At 43.0% G+C, this 21515-nt stretch overlaps 1 protein-coding gene and 1 pseudogene across 22 annotated transcripts in view; one reads left to right on the forward strand and one right to left on the reverse strand.

The window, feature by feature from the left end:
- Positions 1 to 21515, forward strand: part of LOC101129712 (supervillin) — a 277906-nt gene that overhangs the window by 144849 nt on the left and 111542 nt on the right. For all 22 annotated transcript variants that reach the window (XM_063710246.1, XM_063710254.1, XM_055352396.2 and 19 more), the window contains one exon: positions 20720 to 20777. Coding sequence is in view for 18 of the 22 variants with exons in the window: in XM_063710254.1 (XP_063566324.1) it covers positions 20720 to 20777 (58 nt within the window). In the remaining 4 variants the exon portion in view is untranslated. The remainder of the gene's footprint in view (positions 1 to 20719; positions 20778 to 21515) is intronic.
- On the reverse strand, positions 14682 to 14757 carry LOC115936115 (uncharacterized; annotated as a pseudogene).

Genomic DNA, 21515 nt, shown 5'->3' on the forward strand with positions numbered 1-21515 from the left:
TTCTGCCTCAGCCTCCTGAGTAGCTGGGATTACAGGCACATGCCACCACACCGGCTAATTTTTTGTATTTTTAGTAGAGACGGGGTTTTACCATCTTGGCCAGGCTGGTCTTCACTCCTGACCTCGTGATCCACCCACCTCAGCCTCCCAAAGTGCTGGGATTACAGGCGTGAGCCACCACGCCTGGCCAACAACATTATTTTTAGTGAGAACAAACTTAATTTTAGTTCAGTAGACATTGCCTATTATGTGGGAAATTAATGTATTCTTTTATTACTATCTTCAGTTTGCAGTTCCTGAGGTCTTGAGGTTTGGCCATATAAGAACATCCAGGTAGATCGAGGTCTCTCGGCAACTCCAGACCCCCTGTTCCAGGAGTCTTGATTGACAGAGCTTGCTGCAAGTCAGTAGCCAGCAGCTAAATTGTCTCACCTCCTTTTCTTTTCTTGCCTGGTCTCTGGGTGGAAGTTCCAATTAGGGCTCAAACAGCCCCCAAAGCCGGCAGCTGAAAAGGAAAGGGGGAATACGGTGGTGCTTCAGTGCCATCTAATTTGGCCTTAAACAGTAGGAAATTAGCTGCTTGTCATTAAAATAAACAAATGCCAGCCTGTTCCATGCTGCATGCTGCAGGGGACATGCAAGGGGACTGGTGAAGTCCCCACAGTTTCTGGGGGTTACAGTGGGCCCAGAGCCGCTCTCCTCCCCTCCAGATTCCCGCCACACTGTTGGCCAGCTGTGGATCCTCTCCTCCTTTACCTAAGTTAGAGGAGACAAAGGTGAGTGTGAGCTGAGTGCTTCAGTGTCGAGGCCGTGTGGGCGATGATGTGATAGGGCGGCATGGAGTTGGTGTTACTTAAAACTCCGTTTCCCAACGCTGCTTTCCACAGAGCTGGAGGACAGGCTTTTGGTGTCGAGTGTCTCACATCCTTGTTTTTTTTCCCTTTGGCATGAATATCTAGACAGGAATTTCTGATAAACTCCTGTGAACCAAAAAGTCACTGAGGCATCTCAATCCACTTAAAGGTTTATTTTGCCAACATTCAGGACGCTCCTGGGGAAAAAGGGACACAAGTCCCAGTGGGATGAATGTCCTGTGCTTTTTCCAAACTGGGTTTGGGTTTGAGGACTTCAGTATTTTAAGGACAAGGAATAAAAGGGGGGGTGGGGGAGGTGGGAAGTGAGGCAAGTGGTCACATTCTTGTGAGGCTCTGATGAGCATTCTGTGATCTACATTTTACATGTGAAAACAAAGGAGGGGGAAGTCAGTTACGCATTTATCTCTTGCCCAGTAAATCTACATTTTACATAAGGTACCCTAAGCCTGTGAGGTCACAGCTATCTTTCTGGGGACAAAAGGCAGGCAGCTTTTGTGTGACTCGGTTCCTAAGCTTCACTTTCCGTTTGGCATAGTGAGTTTGGGGTTCCCAAGATTCTATTTTCCTTTCACACTCTATCAGAGAATTTCCTGGGGACTATTTTGGTTCGGTAAATGCTGGATTAGTATAAATTAAAAATCAATCTGCTATTTACATCCCCAACATAATGGCCCTTAATAGGCAACCATTTTTCATAAGTCTTGTTTCGGACATCCCAGACTCCATTTCCCAGAGAAGCAGAGAATGAATGGGTGCTGTATGTTCAGTGCTGGGTGTCCGAGAAACTGCACAGGAAGTGTCTTAACGTGAAGAGAGTCCACACTGGACACCGGCATAAAGGGCAGGGTGAAGGGACGAAGTGTCAGATGCGTCTCTGTTTGCCACCGGCACACGTTTCAGCGGTGCTAGATTTGACTAGGCACAGGACTCTAAACTAGTGGTTTGCTGACTGTTAACCTCCACAGTATTGCTATCTCATGCTCCTTGACCCCTTCCTAATTTTGCTGTGGTTCAGCAGCTCCAGTCCACTGTTGAAATGCTGGTAGATTTCAAAACTCCGTTGGGACATATTAAATTCTGGTGAGCCAGTGGGTGGGATGCCTTCTGAATGACAAAGGGGCCCCGTGGCTAAAAGCTGAAGAAAATTTGTGCAATGATGAATGTGCTGCAATTAATCACCAGAGATCTGTTCTTTTCCTTATGTGCGTAGTACAGTGCAGGGGCCAGGGTCGGGGAGAGTCTCTGAGCCTAGACCTTCATAGAATTAAAAATAATGAATGTTTGTAATCAGGCATGGCTTGACCAACAACTCCGCCTCCTTAGTTGGAAATACAGACGTCCACTTTTCGCTGGTGTGTAATTATTTTCTGGAATGCTAAGAATTGTTCCCCTGACCTATGGCTTCTTTTTAAGCATCCGGGATATGCAGTCAATTTGCAGGTTGCTGTTTTGAAGTCAGGGAGTCTCGGAGATTGAATATATGCCACCTAAGTTCCTGCAAGATGGACTTTCTGGGAGTCCTCTGATGAGGTTGGGAGAAGGCAAAGAGGAGACGTTTCCATGTAAAGGCTGAGCAAGCTCCAGGCCACTGCAGAAGTTCAGCTTTCTTCAGCTCTGTAAGCTGGACCCTGTGGCTGGAGTCTGGCCAACTGCAGGGACAAGTTTCTATTATTATGTAAATGGAGTCCCAGTGCAGCCTTGGAAGAGTTTTTGGCACAGGGTAACCCTTTGTCTGCCAAAAGGTAGCCTCTCCCTTTGCTTCAAGCCCAGAGTGTGCATTTTGCAGTGGTGACCTGTAAGCCACCGGTCAACCTGCAGATTGCCTTATTAGGCAGACTGCGGAGGCTGGTGGCTGGGGACTGGCTGGCAGAGGCAGTGGCAGTGAGCTTCTGTCCTGTATGAAGCCGGAGAACCCGAGCCCCGGAGACGTGGCCTAGTACTGTTCTATTAATGATAGTGCTCTGTGGTGATAGGAATATACACTCTCCTTGGCAGGCATACTTTATGGGTTGGTTGGAAAACAGGAGGTTTGTAGGGGGAGGTGACTCTCTGAAGGACAGAATGGTACGGGGCTTGCTTCACTGCGTAGCTTGTGTGTTCAGTTCTGTATCAGGGCTTATTCTACAGAGTATGGACTTTATCAGGAAAATTTTTTTTTAACTTTTAAGTTCAAGAGTACATGTGCAGATTTGTTATATAGGTAAACATGTGTTATGGGGGTTTGTTGTAGAGATTATTTCATCACCCAGGTACTAAGCTTAGTACCCATTAGTTATTTTTCATAATCTTCTCCCTCCTCCCACCCTCCACCCTCCGAAAGGCCCCAGTGTGTGTTGTTCCCCTCTATGTGTCCATGTGTTCTCATCATTTAGCTTCCACTTATAAGTGAGAACAAGTAGTATTTGGTTTTTCTGTTCCTACGTTAGTTTTCCAAGGATGGTAGCCTCCTGCTTCATCCATGTCCCTGCAGAGGACATAGTTTCGTTCTTTTTTTATGGCTGCATAGTATTCCATATTAGGAAATGTGGAATGTTTTCCTTTTAATGCAAGATGTTTTGTGGACTCTCAGAATCTTGTTTATGTTTTATAGTAAACTTTTTTGAATGGTGAGGTCATGTGTTTAGTAGGGAGGAAATATAACTAGATAGTCAGGTGGTACAATGGAAATGGCAGAGTTTTAGGAGCCAAGGGACCTGCGTTCCAGGGCTGCCACAAGTGAGCTAAGTGGAATAAGTCACTTGCATTAGGGAGGTGATTTCCCCAAGGACAGAATGGTATAGCTCATGTATCTAGGGCTTAGTGGGCAATCACTAGTGATCACTAGTGAATCTGTGATCACTATACATTATGCATATCCAAACATCACTCTGTACCCCATAAATATGTACATTTATTGTTTGTCAATTAAAAAATAAAAATGTAGAGTAGACTGAATGCACTCAATTACCTCTCCATCGTACATTTCTCTCCTCAAATTGCATTAACCAGCCTCCCCTTTCCTTTGTGTTCTCTTCAGTAAAGCTGTTTAATGAGTGTGTGTGGTTAATAGCCACAGCCGAGCATCCACGGGGACCGTTTTCCCAACCTGTAAGGCTGAATCCATCTTTTCTCTTTTGAGTTTCTTCCAAACTTGCTGCAGTAGCTGAAAGTTAGTGAAGACGGCACTTTCCTGCACTGAAATGCTCGTTCAGATGCCTCAGGTTCTATGGGTTATGGCTCATGGACCAAAGCTGCACATGAGGCAAACGAACACCTGGAGGAGCCTGCGTTCAGGATGCGGCAGTGACCATGCTCAGAGCGCTCTGGCCCACATCCCTTGTCTAAGCGGCTTCTCATTCATTGAGCTGAGGCATCGGACAGCCTGCAGGGAAGACAGACGCGAACCACAGATCATGCTCACTCCTGACTGCTCCGGATCCCGGCTTCAGTTCTCTCCCTCCAGAGATCTTGGGGCACCAGGGTTCATAAGCTGCTGCATGAGAACAGGGACGCTCTTACTGCTGGAGTCAGATTCAGAGTGTGTGTGTGTGTGTGTGTGTGTGTATTTTTAGCACAGTTGGGAGATGACATCTGAGATGCTGCTGGCTCAGCTCTGCTGGTGTCTCTTTGAGCATGGAGCGGTGTCCTCGTTGTCTTCTTTTCATTGCTTATATCTGCTGCTTGCTGTTCAGGGAAAGCACAAATTCACTTTCTCCTCTTGTTAAAAAAATAGTTTGGTGGGCATGGTGGCTCATGCCTATAATCCCAGCATGTTAGGAGAATGAGGTGGAAGGATTCTTGAGGCCAGGAGTTCAAGGCCAGCCTGGGCAACATAGTGAGGCCACTGTCTCTATAAGGAATAGGCTGGGCATGGTGACACACTCCTGTAATATCTGCACTTTGCGGGGCCAAGGCAGGTAGATCACTTGAGCCCAGGAATTCAAGACCAGCCTGGGCAACATGGCAAAACTCTGTCTCTACAAAAATTAGCCAGGTGTGGTGGCACACGCCAGTTGTCCCAGCTGAGGTGGGAGGGTCACTGGAGCTCAGGAGATCAAAGTTGCAATGTGCCATGATCATGCCATTGCACTCCAGCCTGGCCAACAGAGGGAGACCCTGTCTCAAAAAAAGAAAAAAAAAAAAAAAAGAAGAATAAAAATATTAGCTGAGCATGGTGATGTGCACCTATAGTCCCAGCTACTTGGGAGGCTGAGGTGGGAGGACTGCTCAAACCTGAAGTCGAGGCTTCAGTGAGCTGTGATTGCAGCACTGCACTCTAGCCTGGGTGATGGAGCAAGACCCTCTCTATTTCTTTAATGTATTTTCTCACCACCTGAAGACCAAGCAGCATGATGTATCCCAGCTTGATGTCTGGGTGTGACAAGTATCTGAATTTTCTTTTTCCACTTGGGCTTCAGGGATGGCTCTGATGCTTCTTCATGGGCTGTCCACGGCCTCCCTTCCCACCTCAGAATGCCCTGGCTGGGCCCACAGCACGTTCCCTCTGAATGTGGATGGCTGTCTTGCTGAACCCGTGTCGACTCCATGGGAAGGCAGCAGGTTAAAGAGGCTGAAGAAGAGACCCAGAGCCAGTGAACGAGGCACGGGGTTCTGTTGGGGACTTGGATACAGGGGAGAGAGTCCAGTGGCAGCGGACTGAGCAGGAGAAGCACAACCGCTTTCAAAAGGCATGCAGTTTATATAGCAATAGCATGTCCACTTGGCACCTCCCCCGACAGTCTCCACCTGGCAGCCTTCACATACCCCAAAACAAACAGTCCGGACCCCCTGTGCATGCAGTGGCGGCAGCAGGGCGGGGAAGCTGCTCAGATGTTCCTCATAGATAAGGAACGAATCTCCAGTTGGCCTCTCCTGGATTCCTTAGCTTGGAACCCTGAACCCCATGCAGGTGCCGCTGCCATACAGGGCCATTCTCAGGGTGTGCCTAAGTGATTGCTGTCAGGCGCATTTACCATGCAGAGGGATGGGACCATTTAAGCCCACGCCCCGGTTAGGCCTCTTCCCAGTTCCAGCTCCCATGCTGTCCGCTCTTCTTCCTGGCACGGAGGTGAGGGCCCATGGCCTCCCTTTTCACCTATTGCCACCATCTCCTCCACAAGTAAGCTCTCCAGTCTCCTCCTCCAGGAAGCCTTCCTTCGTCACACTCGCCCCATCTGATTATGCTGTTTCCCTGTTTCTTCCCAGGCTTTATATCATCAGTGGCTTGTATTCATGGTTTTCTAATTCTGTGGACGTATCCTAATCACCTGTCGTGGGGGGACTTTCATTTTAAACAAATACCACAAGTGGTCTGAGGGCCACCCAAGTTTGATATCCTTTGCTTAATCAGATGTTACACCCACGCATGAGCATAAACCTGTCTTGAGTCATTTCAACAGACAGTGTGGAATGTGCCTTTGATTTATTTTGTGTCATGACCTCCCCAAGGCACCTGCACTGTGAGCACGGGATCTGCTTTCCCGGTGCAATAATATGACCATGAAGAAAGTCAATCATGAAAGTGTGAAATATCACAAACACGCCCTCCCCTACCCCGCATCAATCAGCAAGGGGCTGGGGACCTGTTCTGAAAGCCTGATAGGTCTCAGGTACCAGTTAATACAACCCATGGAGGCCGGGTGCAGTGGTTCACACCTGTAATTCCAGCACTCTAGGAGGCCGAGGTGGGAGGATTGCTTGAGCCCAGGAGTTTGAGACCTGCCTGGGCAACATGTTGAGATCCCATCTCTACAACAAATACAAAAGTTAGCTAGGCGTGGTGGTGGGCCCCTGTAGTCCCAGCTACTCAGGAGGCAGAGGTGGGAGGAACTGGCTTGAGCTCAGGAGGTCGAGGCTGCAGTGAGCTGTGATTGTGCCACTGCACTGCAGCTTGGGCAACAGAGCCAGACCCTGTCTCAAAAAATAAAAAATAACCCATGGAAAACAAGGGTGACACTGGAGATCACAGGTTGATGAGCTTTTCTTGCATTTTCATACTGATTATTGTTGCTGAGATTGTCATTGTTGTTACTTTATTAAGATGCCCTTCTGAGAACAAGGAGAGCCAGAAATTACTTTATTTGAAACTTTCCTTCAAATTATTGGAGTGTAGCTCTAGAACAGCTATGATCTATCCGGTATCAACAGACATTTTATATATGTGCTTGTCTGCCATCTGGACTTTTAGACTCACAAGAAATTCTCCTCTGTGATGATTCAGTGTTTCCCTGCTTTCTGTTCATGTGAAAACCATCAAGTAGTAAGCATTGAATGACTGGATTTGGCAGAGCCTTCTCCGCTCTCCCTGGACGACTGTAATCGAATCAGCCCCTTCCCCTCTGCATGAGGTCTTCTTCTCACGAGAGGAGAGGCGTGGGCCCCCGCAGCTCTGAAGGTGTGGCACGCTGCACCTTATGATGTCCTGGGATGCAGCCACAGACTTCATACAGTGAACGCCTAGGTTTACTATTATTATTATTATTATTATTATTATTGACAGGGTCTCACTCTGTCACCCAGGCTGGAGTGTAGTAGCATGATCAAAGCTCACCACAGCCTCAAATTTCTGGGCTTAAGTAATCCTCACTTCTCAGCCTTCTGAGTGGCTGGAACTACACCATCATGCCTGGCTAATTTTAAAATTTTTTTGGTAAAGACGGGGGTCTCACTATGTTGCCCAGGCTGGTCTCTAACTCCTGGTCTCAAGCAGTCCTCCTGCCTCAGCCTCCCAAAGTGCTGGGATTACAGGTGTGAGCCACCGTTCCTGGGAACAGCTAGTTTTATGTTTATTCGTCCCATCATTGTTTAAGAGCCCTTTGTGGGTTGGGGCTTTGAAGAGGTCAGAATCGTCCTTGGTGTCTCCTGGCCTCCGGCGAGTGGTGGGCCGGCCATGTGCCCCTCACAAGAGCTGTTCTCCAGGTGCTCAGCATGTGCCTGCATTGTATGTCAGCTGTGATTTGCCCTCAGTGTGCATTTTATTGTATATTGCACTGAAATATACACACCATGACATTTAGCATTTCAACCATGTTTAAGTGAACAGTTCGGTGGCATTTAGGTGCATTCGCTCACAGAGTGTGCAGCCATCACCATCATCCCTCTCCAGAACTTCTTCATCATTCCAAACTGAAACTCTACCTATTCAACAACTCCCCAACTTTCCTTCTGCCCAGCCCCTGATAAACTCCCTTCTACTATCTGTCTCTGAATGTGACCATTCTAGAAACCTCATGTAAGTGGGATTGTACAGTATTTGTCCTTTGGTGACTGGCTTATTTCACTTAGCATAATGTCTTCAAGGTTCCTCTACATTGTAGCAAGCATCAGAATTTCCTTCCTTTTTAAGGCCGAATAATATTCCATCATATGTATATTCAGTGTGTAATTTAAACACAGAACTGACCTATGTCTTTCTTTTCTGACAATCAGCTGACCATTCTCTCTTCCTCTGAGGTACCTGGATTTTTCTCTCCAAGAGTCATTAGCCATAGATTTGGAATGAACCAGAAACTAAAACGATTGGAGATAATTTCATTACAAATGTTAACATTACTCTTTTGAACATTAACTTTAAAGACACTAATAAGTCTTTTAGGTGATTGCAATAAGCCTTTTCTTTAAAAAAGAATTCTGAAGTTTAGAAAGGCTGGCATGGTTTTCTTTCAACATATCCGATAAATAAAAAATAGCTGTGACTTGCAACATTTCTTATTGAACGTACTTTGCCTTTTCATCTCTACCTACGTGGTCTGTTTCAAATTACCTTATGCAGTGATGTAACGCAACATTTTATTTGCACGCTTGTCCAAAATATTACCACTAACCAAAATTCACAGAGCATCTCACAGTGCACACAGGAGGAGAATTAGACTAAAATGAGGAATCTGGAAAGTCTGACTGACCAGTGAGATGTGATCAAGGGGAAATGAAAGGGCCTAAGTGGGCTTTCCCTAGGGGCAATTTTCTCAGGTCAGGCAGTTCTGCCTCAGATTAAGGATCTGCACACATAAAGAAAATCCACCAAAGAAAATGAGAATACCATTTATGGTTGTTGCTAGCATACAAAATGCTCCTTTACTGGGCTATGAAAATATGTTCTTCACTTTGGAATTTCACTCCAGCCATCATCATTAGTAGCTTATAGTAGATTTCATTAAAATCATTTCCATAGCACTTCTTGATTTTGGAAATGTATTGACAAGTCATGTCAGTATGTATTCAGACAACTGCTAGTCATAATATCACACTCCCCTATACTGTACATTTAAATTCCAGCTCATGGTTGGTTTGATGGCTCACGCCTGTAATCCCAGCACTTTGGGAGGCCAAGGTGGAAGAATCACTTCAGGCCAGGAGTTTGAGACCAGCCTGGGCACATGGCAAGATCCCATGTCTACAAATTTCAAAAAATAGCCGGGCGTGGTCCCAGTTACTCCTGAGGCTGAGGTAGAAGGATGGCTTGAGCCCAGGAGGTTGAGGCTGCAATTTGCCGTGTTTGTGCCACTGCACTCCAGCTTAGGCAACAGAGCCAGACCCTGTCTCAAATAAATACATACATACATACATTAATTAGTTAATTCATTCATTCCAGCTCATTTTCCTGTAGACTGGGAGTGCTTTCATTGATGTTCACTGAGCACAACAAGGTGACATGCGGTGACATCGTACGGACCTCTGGAGGAGCATGTAGTGCACCTGAATCCCTTTTCAATACGGAGTTCCTTGTGTGGATTAAATAATGCAGTCCATTTTTGGAGTGCTTCTATACGTGTTCTCTCATTTTATCCTGACCTCACCATCCTATTTCCCTCTTTGATTTTATTGTGGCTGGCCAGGGAATGGCTGTTTTGCCTTTATTAAAACAATTTTTTTAGAGACAGGGCTTAATCTGTTGCCCACACTGGATGAGTGCAGTGGCGTGATCATAGCTCACTGCAGCCTTGGCCTCCAGGGTTCAAACGATCCTCCCACTTCAGCCTCACAAGTAGCTGATTACAAGTAGGGATTGCAGGCATGTGCCACCATGCCCAGCTAAATTTTTTTTTTTTTTTAATTTTTTGTAGAGACAGAGTCTCACTTTGTTGCCCAGGCTGCTCTCGAACTCCTGGCTTCAAGCAATCCTCCTGACTTGGCCTCTCAAAGTGCTGGGATTACAGGCATAAGCCACCACCAGGCCCTGTTTTGCCTTCAGAGATGTATTTTAAGTTGTTGGTCTAGGCTTGATATATCTATCCTAGGTCAGGCACTATCCTGGTTTTCTCATCTGCATATGAGGATAAGTCACCGAGAAGACTAAAGGAATTAAATACTCCAGGACCCTCAGCCTTGCATCTGCCCCCCGGCGATGAGCCAGGGGAGGTCACAGGCGCCATCCTGTTCGGCCCTGGTGGGAAATGGCTGGCTGCAGTGGAGGTGCTGGCTACTTCCCTTTCCCTTGGCTTTGCCCTCGTTTTCTCCCCCAGGATGATGGCCCCCAAAGGAGAGTTGCCTCAAAGGACAGCATTGCAGGTGTGCTTGCGTGTCATCAGCCAGAACAAGTGACAGGGTCTGACTCCCCAAATAGCCTCCCTGTAAGTCTGAGCTGCCGCTGTGACCTGCGCTACACAGTCCCTGAAGGTTTAATACCGTGACTGTCATCTAATGCCTTATCTTTTGACCTTGTCAATTTGGGAGGTGACACGTCTCACCTGGACTCATACTGAGACATTGTCAATAGTTGGACTGCAGGAATCATTGTCCCCGTTTTTGTTTTTTGTTTTTTGTTTTATTTTGTTTGTTTGTTTTGTTTTTTTGAGATGGAGTCTTGCTCTGTCACCCAGGCTGGAGTGCAGTGACGCAATCTCTGCTCACTGCAACCTCCACCTCTGGGGTTCATGCCATTCTCCTGCCTCAGCCTCCCGAGTAGCTGGGACTACCGGCGCCCACCACCACACCCAGCTAATTTTTTTGTATTTTTAGTAGAGACAGGGTTTCACCATGTTAGCCAGGATAGTCTCGATCTCCTGACCTCATGATCTGCCCGCCTCGGCCTCCCAAAGTGCTGGGATTACAGGCGTGAGCCACTGTGCCTGGCCCATTGTCCCCGTTTTTACCTTTGCCTAGCTCAGAAATCCTGTTAGATGCCCAGGAACTCAGATGAACACATTGTTCTGAAGAAAACTAGGAATACACATAGTAACAAAGTAGGTGAAATAGAGAATAATAAGATACTTCCAGTTTCCCCAGCGAATCTTTAGCATGTTCTTCCTGATTCTCCCTACATGCAAATATTTCTGTTTCACATCATGGCTTCAGATTTTAGGAAAGACAAGAAGACTTTAAGTAATAGTCTCAAGCTGAGGAAAAAGAAGTAATACTTTTCCTCTCTGCAAACTATTCAAGAAATGTGGTTGGCTAAGAATGGGAGAAATTGAAGGATAGAAGTGATTTCAGTGCTTGCCTGCCAATTTGATTGATTGATCCATTCAAGCAGTATTGATAGTTTACTTGTTCTGAGCCGGGCTCTGTGCTAGAAATGCACCCGGAAGTGTGCGTCACGTGCTGTCTCTCCAGTTTTTATAATCCTTTAGCTAGGAGACAATAAAGGCTTTTGAGCAGGAAAGGTGTGATTGGTAATAAAGAAGAACATTTAGGAAGGAGATTTAACAGGTGAATTCAATGTTGATAGGCAGGGCAAGGTTCTTCTGTGTGCACCTGGTGTCAAGGTTAAGCAACACTGGTGCCTGTTATCAAGGATCTTGGTGACCATCTAGGCCAACTCCTCAATTTAGAGCCAAGAAAATGCATCTGCTGGAAGAAGTGAGCAGGCTGATTTTGAGCCATAGGGCCATAGGCGCCATTCATTCATGCCAGGATTTTCTCCTGGATTTTTAGCCTATGTCTAAGCTTTGGGGATTTAAGAGGTCTTATTGCCTTCATCTTCATTTGTATTTAATTGTTTTGCAATTACAGAAGGAAATCGTGCATATGGTGGATACTTTGGAAAATAGAGAAGTTACTTTGGAAAAAACATGAACAGAGTTATCTCTGAGTTGTGAGAGAATTAATGTCTTGGTTTATTTCCTGTCATTCTGATTAGGTGTGCGTGCATCTCTAATATAATATTTAAAATTTTTCAAATCAGTAATGGAGTTTCAACCCTGGTTTGCTCGTGTAATTTATTTACCCAGTCTTCTATATGCACCCCAGGTAGACTAATTCCCATTTTATACATTTATAAATGTATACACAAATGGGTCCATTAATTTTAACAATATTAATTATTCCAATTCACGGACCCATTTATTTGAGTCATCTATAATTTCTTTCATCGATGTTTTCTAGTTTTCAGTATACAGATCTTTCATCTAATTGGTTAAATTTACAACTATTTTATTTTTTGATACAATTATGAATGGGGTTGATTTCTTAATTTCTTTTTTATATAGTTTGTTGTTGGTGTAAAGAAATGTTATTGGCATTCCTTAAGGAACCAAAAGTAGAACTACCATTTAATCCAGCAATCCCACTACTGGGTATCTACCCAAAGGAAAAGAAGTCATTATATAAAAAAGACACATGCACCCGCATATTTATAGCAGCACAATTCACAATTGCAAAGACATGGAACCAACCTAAGTGCCCATAGACCAACAAGTGGATAAAGAAAATGTGGTATATATACACTGTGGAATACTACTCAGCCGTAAAAAAAGAATGAAATAATGTCTGTTGCAAGAACCTGGATGGAGCTGGAGACCATTATTCTAAGTGAAGTAACTCAGGAATGGAAAACCAAATATCATATGTTTTCATTTATAAGTGGGAGCTAAGCTATGAGGACTTAAAGGCATAAGAGTTGTATAATGGACTTTGGGGACTCTAAGGGGAAGGTTGGGAGGGGAGTGAGGGATAAAAGACTACATATTAGGTACACTGTACACTGCTCAGGTAAGGGTGCACTAAAATCTCAGAAATCACCACTAAAGAACTTATCTGTTTAATCCAAAACCACCTGTGCCCAAAAAACTATTAAAATAAAAAAAATCATTTGCAGTCAGGCACGGTGGCTCACACCTGTAATCCCAGCACTTTGGGAAACCGAGGCAGGCAGATCATGAGGTCAGGAGATCGAGACCCTCCTGGTCAACATGGTGAAAACCTGTCTCTACTAAAAATACAAAAATTAACTGGGCATGGTGGAGCGTGCCTATAATCCCAGCTACTCGGGAGGCTGAGGCAGGGGAATCGCTTGAATCCAGGAGGCAGAGGTTGCAGTGAGCCTAGCTCGCGCCACTGCATTCCAGCCTGGTGACAGAGCAAGACTTCGTCTAAAAAAACAAAAAAAAAAATCGTTTGCATTGTTAAAAAGAATAAAAGAAATACTACTAGCAGGGAGTGGTGGCTCATGCCTGTAATCCTAGCATTTTGTGAAGCCAAGGCAGGAGGATCACTTGAGGCCAGGAGCTGGAGATCAGCCTGGGAAACACAGTGAGACCCAATCTCTACCAAAAAATTCAAAAATTAACCAGGCAAGTTGGCACATGCCTGTAGTTCCGGAGACTCAGGAGGATGAGGTGGGAGAATTTCTTGAGCCCAGGAGTTCAAGGCAACAGTGAACTATGGTCACACCACTGCACTTCAGCCTGGGTGACAGAAAAAGATATACTACTCATAATTTTATTTAATTTAATAAATGATGGGGTATGTATATATCAGAATTAGAACATGTCGCCATAATGCCATAGTCTTTATGTTCTGAGTCATCATCAATAAACTACAAACATTGTAAAAACATAGCAACCTGACATATAAATTAGAAGTTAATATGTTAACTTCTATATGTAGACCAAATGAATATCACCTCTTAGAGATGATACCAATAATCACAGGCCTTGTCAACATTGTATCAATGCAATTTTAGTAAAAAGTAAAGTTTCCCTCTTGCAGATCCCATCAAGTATGCTAGTCACTCATTGAGAAGAAGAGTGCGCAAGGGTAATCATGTTGCCTGAAGGAATGGCCCTGATTGTCATTCATATGAGTGTCCATAAAGGTCTTATTTACCATTGGCATCATTCACAGCACACACTTTCATCATAATGAAAATGAAGCCAAACGTATTCGGGAGAGAAAAGTCAGGTACCAGATTGCTCATCAATTTATCCAATTTCAAGTTTCATGGGAAAACACATATTATTTTAACTCACATTTTTACCCCAATTGCAACGGTACTTCAGTCATAAAGATTCATCAGTGATCAAAACATATCCTAGCACTGTTAGAATACTATACTAATATTATAGAAAATTTAGTCTGTATTTAGACCTCCATGACTATAATGCATTGAGCAAAATTCCAATGTGTCATATTTCTCAACCCTTAAAAAAATCAATCCTAGGTAAAAAGTAAGGATTTTCTCATGAGGATTCCATCACATGTGTCTGTCAGTTATTGAGAAAACCGTGTCATGATATTCATGTTGTCTGAATGAATAATTGTAATTATTATAGAGCTCAGTCTTCACTAGTTCAAGTATCTATTTGGAATTTTTCAGCCGGCAAAGGTAGCCTCTCACTTCCACTCAATAGAATAGCACCAGTAGGGCTTACTAAATCATCCAGTGAGAGAAAGAGAGCAAGGGTCTTAGTGCCAAATATCCAAGAAAATTAGGAATTATAGGAAACTTAAACACTTAATCAGAATTTATAGTTTACTTAGAAGCACACAGATAGAAGTGTGCAAAACAAGTTTCACAGAAATATTTCATTGCCAGAATCCTGAAATAAAATCTCCACAGAAGGAAACTAAGAAATCCAAACTTCTTGTCTCACAATTGTTACCTAGGCTGGGCCTCAGTGTAATCCTACTAAGCTTAATTTTTACGTCATCATTTCTCGTCAAGATAATAATTCAGCATTGGCCTAGCCCATGGCACTCATATGCATATGCACACTTAGATCAAATATGCTTAAGAGAGATGGTTTCCTTAAACACTGGTGGTAAAGTGGACTGGATGCCACATCTTCAGTGCCAGACAATTGGGTGGTATCAGTATACAAATGGTAAACACCCTTGAGTTCATTCATAATAATTTCCTCGTGTGCATTTTTAGAAATAGAATTAATGAGTCATTGCTTCCTACACACTTCAAAGTAGCCACATCCATATCTTATTCCTCTCCAGTAAGGTGGGAGAATTAGGAAGAAAAGGAAAAATAATAATCAATTGCTTCTTTTTATACACAACACCCACACCCCACCAGGGACACTGACTTCTCTCTGAGCCTTATGGCCTTAGCTATGCCCTAGTTACTCATATCTGGGGGTAGTAGCCCTGGTTTCGAGCAAGGTCTGTGGGATCAAAACTAGACCAAGTAATCATAAGGTTTATGAAAGACAACTGCAGCTGGCCTGATGTCTCCTTCTGGGGTCAGGCTGGACCCTTTACCAGCGACATCCATGTGGGCCAGGGCTGGGAGGCCCTATGACCTCAATCCAGGACAAGTTTACAACAATGGCCCCGGTTCTCTTGTGCTCAGGCTGATCAGGAATGTGGGAGTTGTCCTGGGGAGAGTCAGAGCATGTGGATTTTCAGCCTGGCACTTCCACGCCACAAGCTTTGTGACCTTGAGTATTCTACAGGAGTCATCTAACATTTCATTACATGAAGACCAGGTGATCAGAAAGGCCCCTTCGTCTCCAGTCTTACCAGGGTCCACCAGGGCCTGATTCACTTGTTCCAGTGATATCACTGTGGGGTGTCAGCATTGCAATGGCTCACTCATAGATCCTTCAGGTCTCCTCCAGCCACCACCCGTGTACCATGACATGGCATGTACCATGGCGCGATGTCATGTGTACCATGGTGTGGTGTGATGTGTACCATGACATGACCATGTTACATGACATGCTATGACAGTGACCTCCCTCAGCCTCTCCCAGGCACACAGTTTTACCCCTTCTCCTAAAGCAGGTTCACACGCCCATCTAAAGGCAACTTCAATATTTGCTTTTACTTCTCTTTAAAGATTACAGCCTTAAAAATATCCGGTAAAATATTGTACTTCCATAAAGCATTGCCCCTGAGTAAGATTAGTGCTTCTCAGTGGACACAGCAGCAGGGAACTTTGTGCGTTCATGCTGAGCTAGTGGCTGTGTGATGCTATTGAAAAGGGAATACACCACCATCAGCACTCGGTTAAAATGTCTTCTCCCTGAAATTTAAGAAAGTCACAGGCTGGGCGTGGTGGCTCACACCTGTAATCCCAGCACTTTGGGAGGCCAAGGTGGGCGGATCACCTGAGGTCCGGAGTTCGAGACCAGCCTGGCCAACATGGCGAAACCCCGTCTCTATTAAAAATACAAAAATTAGCTGGGCATGGTGGCGCGTGCCTGTAATCCCAGCTACTCAGGAGGCTGAGGCAGGAGAATCGCTTGAACCCGGGAGGTGGAGGTTGTAGTGACCCAAGAGACATGCCATTGTACTCCAGCCTGGGTGACAGAGCGGGAAAAAAAAAAAAGTCACAATCACAACTTAGAATTTCTCTGCAAATAAATATGTTAACCTACAGAATGACATGAGGAAATGTTTGGGTATTTTGTAGCTCCCCTGTGTGAATGAGCTAGCCTAAAACAATAATGATAATAATAGTAGTAATAATTCTTGAATGTCAAGTGGAAAAATTAAAAATAATAATTTATTATAATTATTGGAGAGTAAATGAGAATTTTTCAAAGATACTTTCTATGAACATAAAATAGAGATTTTTCTTCACAGTCTTATTTGGTTTCCTATGGATAGGATACCTAAATAATAGATTAAATTTTATATCCATAATTTCATAAAGAATGTTGTGCTTTTTTCCTTTCAACAACTATGTCATATTTAAATCAGTTTGCTTTGTACCATAATCCATGGGTGAGGCAAAGAATTCTGGTAAGACTCCGTTACCAACTTAAAGATAATACCCAACAATTAAAAAAATTCTGTACTGGAAGTTTATTTTCAAATTTCGAATATGGGAAGGGGACAAGAGCTGAAAAACAAATTATTGGGTACTATGCTCAGTACCAGGGTGATGGGACCCATGTACCCCAAACCTCAGCATCACTGAATGTACCCATGTAACAAACCTGCACACGTACCCCTTAATCTAAAATAAATGTTGAAAAAAAAGGAGAAAAGGAAAAGCAAGCGACAGGAAAATTTGAAAAAAAATTAGAATAGACTTATTCCTTAATAATAATTCAAAATAAACATTTAGATTCTTTTAGATAACTGTAATTGAGTATTCTATAGGAAGAGTAATTTTCAGGCACAAAAAGGGTGATGAGCCGTGATGCTGTGTTCCATAAACTGTTACATTCTTTATAAAGGATTATTTATCAACATGTCAACATGTATATTATTTCATCCTGTCTCTCTATTCTTTTTTTTTTTTTTTTTTTGAGATAGGATCTCACTCTGTTGCCTAGGCGGGAGTGCAGTGGTGCAACCATGGCTCACTGCAGCCTCGACCTCCCAGGCTCAAGCAATCCTCCCACCTCAGCCTCCCAAGTAGCTGGGACTACAGGTGTGCACCACCACATCCAGCTCATTTTTTATTTTTTGTAGAGACAGGGCCTCACCATGTTGCCCAGACCAGTCTTGAACACCTGGCCTCAAGTGAGCCTCCTGCCTTGGCCTCCCAAAGTTTTGAGATGATAGGCATCAGCCAGCATGCATGGTTCATCTCTTTATTTCCAGAATCAGTTGCTTCTACTATTTCCTCTCCTTCCTCTTCTCCTCCCAATACTCCCTTTTTTTGTTGCTAATTATCTATGACCTTACCATCAAGTTTCTAATTTAGTTATCCAAGGTACTGACGTTGTTCCTCGCTGAGTTTTTTTTAACTATCCTATTTGCCATAGTTTTTCCTGATTTTATGACTATAATGTAATGAGTTTAGAGAAAAATGGCAAAAATGCCACCACTGACCCCTCTAGTACCCAGGGTTGATGTACCTTGTGTTTATGTGCCTTTATTAATTCAGCATATAATTCTTCATTTTCACCTTAAGTGTGTTTGTATTTTACAAATTAGTCTAAGTCCACCTGGTTTGAACACAGGATACTAACTCCACACACCCATTTTAGAAGGAGATCTCTAGCTTTTAGAAGAGATTATCTCGTGATTTCCTATGGTCATTCAGCAAACATTTCCTGCAGCCCTACTGTGTACCAGGTACAGTGTCCAGAACTAAAGATACAAAGACTAACTCAGAGTCCCTGCTCCTAGGTGGGGTGTGGTGAATCACAATCTTGATCCCACCTCCCCAAGATCCCATAGCTCCATCACCAAACAGTTGTCTATCCAGGAGCAAGCTACTCGTCTAGCCCTATTTCCTTAGCTTGCAAATAAGACCATTTCTCCTGGTTCTCTTGAATGTTCCATTTTTCTGTACAATCAGTCTGTAATTATTGCAAATTTTTCTTGGAATTGCATGAGCATTGCTTGAGCTCACCAACTACATATTGTGGTTAAAATTAAGCGGGGGCAGTCTAATAGGCAAAGCTTAACTTAATAGCTTCTACCTCAAATTAAAATTTTGAATCTCTAGTAATATCTGCCCTTTCTTTTCCCACAGTTTCACTCATATGTTGTTCATAAATCTTAAGTATGGGTTTTTGGCTCTCTGTTAGGTAAAATACTTCACTTAACTTAGCCAAAGCCAGACTTGCAGCAGCCTGGAAATACTCAAGCGTCCCTTCTTCCCAGTACACAAGGGTCTCTGTAGGTTTTTCTTTGTATGTGTGTCCGTAGGGAGAGGAAGTTGTATCTGACTCCTCCGAGGATGGTTAGGTTGCAGCACTGTCTCCTTAGCCAGAGCAAATGCTGGGATGCTCCATGGCTTTGCCTTGGTCATCTACATCACCCACGTCCCATCACTGGGCTCCAGTCTGTTGCAGCACCTCCAGGCTTAATTTCTGTTCATAATCTGATTATGGGGTCTGAGCTGTTCCAGCCAGCGGCCTCTTGCTTCTCCTGTACCATAGGCACAAAGACACAAGTGCCTGGTCGCTCTAGTCCTGCACTGTGAAAAATCTCAACCCAGTTTTGCTTAGACCAGACGAAGGTGGTTGCTGGCTGAGAATTAGCTGCAGAGCAGGCTGTGTGACCGAGCCGTCTGTGTGCAGCCATGTTCAGAAGCCCAGGGTTTTCCAGCTATTTGGGAGCTTTCAAATTCTCTGAGAAACAAGGTAAGGCAAGATAAATATGAAATGCACTTATGTATGGATTTTATAACATGATGAATGCCTGGGGTCCTCTATTTTGCCCTATGTATTCTCCTGTGTTCAGTTACTTATACACATTTCTCCAAAGACACTTTAAATATCTAATTGAGTTTATAAATGAGCTTATCTTGTGATTGCTGATAATGTGGATTTGTTTTCCCTTAGTAAGTTAAAGTTACTACTAAACCACTGAAACCTTTTTGTAGGAAAAATTGCAAATGCAATTGGAATGCCCACACTTTGGATCAAATGCTAGATGTGCTGCACTTTAGCTAAAATATTTTTCTAAATCAAATGCTATACATACTAAATTATTTCCAGTATGCAGTGGTGAGTAGCGTCTTTTTATTAACTCTTCACGTGAGACAGTTTGGAACAAGATACTGTCTTTTCAGTGGCTTTCTTCCAGCACAGAGGAAAATACATGCTTTCAGTGTAACTACTGAAGTGGTGTGGCATGTTCAGTTCACTGATTGAACAAAACTGAAACGCTAAGGTTATTTTGAGTATCATATTTGAAACTCAGCCATTATACATCAGAACTGCTTTCCAGCTCAAATGCACTATTGGGAAGTGACTTGAACAATTCAGACCTCAGATTCAGGAATTTTCTCCTACAGCACTTGAAAGCTTTCTGAATTGATTTCTCTTTGGTTAATTACATAACAAGATACTTGCATAGTTAAGAGAAAAGCTTAGATGTTTTACTGGCATTATACCTTTCATTTTACTGTATTTCATAGTTGGCCACAGTTCCAAATTCCAGGACTGAGGATGTATTTTGATGGATAATGAAGTGTCAACATCTGATATATTTTGTACTTATATTTCCTTTGCCCCTAAATATTAAAGAGCAAAAGGCACTTCCTTAGGGGAAGAAGTTTCTGTAAATGGTCTATTTGTGGTTTTCTTAGTGGACAAATGCTGTAAGCCAAAGGCTGTAAAACAGATTACATGCCATTAGACTGGTTATAAATTTTGTCTGTGCCTGGTTTTGATTAACCTGTTCATTTGGGATGTTTTTCCTGTATAGAATTGTTACCAGCTGTCTTTACATAATACCTATCTTGTCTTCAAAATACAAATAAATAGTTATTTTTATTGGTTGTTACTGTTTAGATTTTAATGAGAGCAAAAGACACAGCTGAGTTGTCCTTTGCTCTTCAGACCCCACCCCCATTCTTTAAAGGCATCTCAAACATTTCTAGTTACCTGGACCAAAATTGCTTATTTTCTCCTCTATTCCTGAGTATATAGCTGCCTTATTTAGCATTTAATTGCTTTGAGTTATTCTTGTTGCCATAACAAATTTAAATGGTAACATTGAACTCTGTTAGAAGTATTATTGTTATTATTGTTGTTATTATTTTCATTTACCCATGGAGTATGTTGGCTACTTTCTGGAAGAGAAAAGCAAAACTTGCCTATGTAAATTTCCATGTGGAATTTGATTCTTAGAAGGTGTCATTTTTGTATTTCTATTTTTTGTCTGGTTAATGGTTTTCTTTTTCTTAAATTATATGTTCAAAAGCAGTTTGGAGAGTTTTTTCTCACCGGACTTTTAACAATTTGCATAACTATTTCAATGTTACATTATTTCTTTTCCCTTAGATTTCAACAAGAAAAACTTAAGCTTCCTTGGATTCCTACGTCAAAGGAAAGTTTCAAGGTAAAGTGGCCTTGTCTCAACAACTGTGAAATTTTGAAGATTTGTTGTAGCTTTTAAAATTATTCTCTTGAATGTCTAACTCATGAGTTTAAATGTTTGGCAATATGTTTTCTCTCTAGAATTTGATTAATTAAAATGTATGAAGCAGAGGAATCTTTGTATTTAATTCTGCTTATGGAAACTATTTGGAGAACAGAATCTTGCTGTCTCTTGTCATTGCAAACTTTTAAAGGACTATTATCTTTTCTTTCTCACACCTGCCTCTAAGCAGGCACTGTCCTTTTGCAATCTGTCCATCAAAGAAGGGAGCTAGATTCTTTTTAGAAAAGGTTTAAACTTGTTTCTCTTCCTTCTCCCTTCCTCCTTCCTTCCTCTCCTCCCTCCCTCCCTTTTTCCATAGACACACACAGATACACACACACACACACACACACACACATCCATCCATCCATCCATCCATCCATCCACCCATCCATGTGAGTTATTCTTTCCTGGTCTTCCCAACTCTCTCTCTTAACCTTTCTGTACTTCCAGTCCCCTTGGCCACAGAATATTATGGGTGCTAATTTGATTGACCTAATGTGCTAAAACTCCATGACACATCATCATGGATGTAAGAGAAGTGGAAATGAAGGCCTGTGCCATACACAGTAGCTGTATCTCAGGTGCTTTTTAGTAGATTGTTGTCTATATTAATAGAGTTTGATATTTTCAGATGGAGGCACAAAGTTGTCCCCT

This window comes from Gorilla gorilla, chromosome 8 (assembly GCF_029281585.2).
Source record: "Gorilla gorilla gorilla isolate KB3781 chromosome 8, NHGRI_mGorGor1-v2.1_pri, whole genome shotgun sequence".
NCBI lineage: Eukaryota > Metazoa > Chordata > Mammalia > Primates > Hominidae > Gorilla > Gorilla gorilla.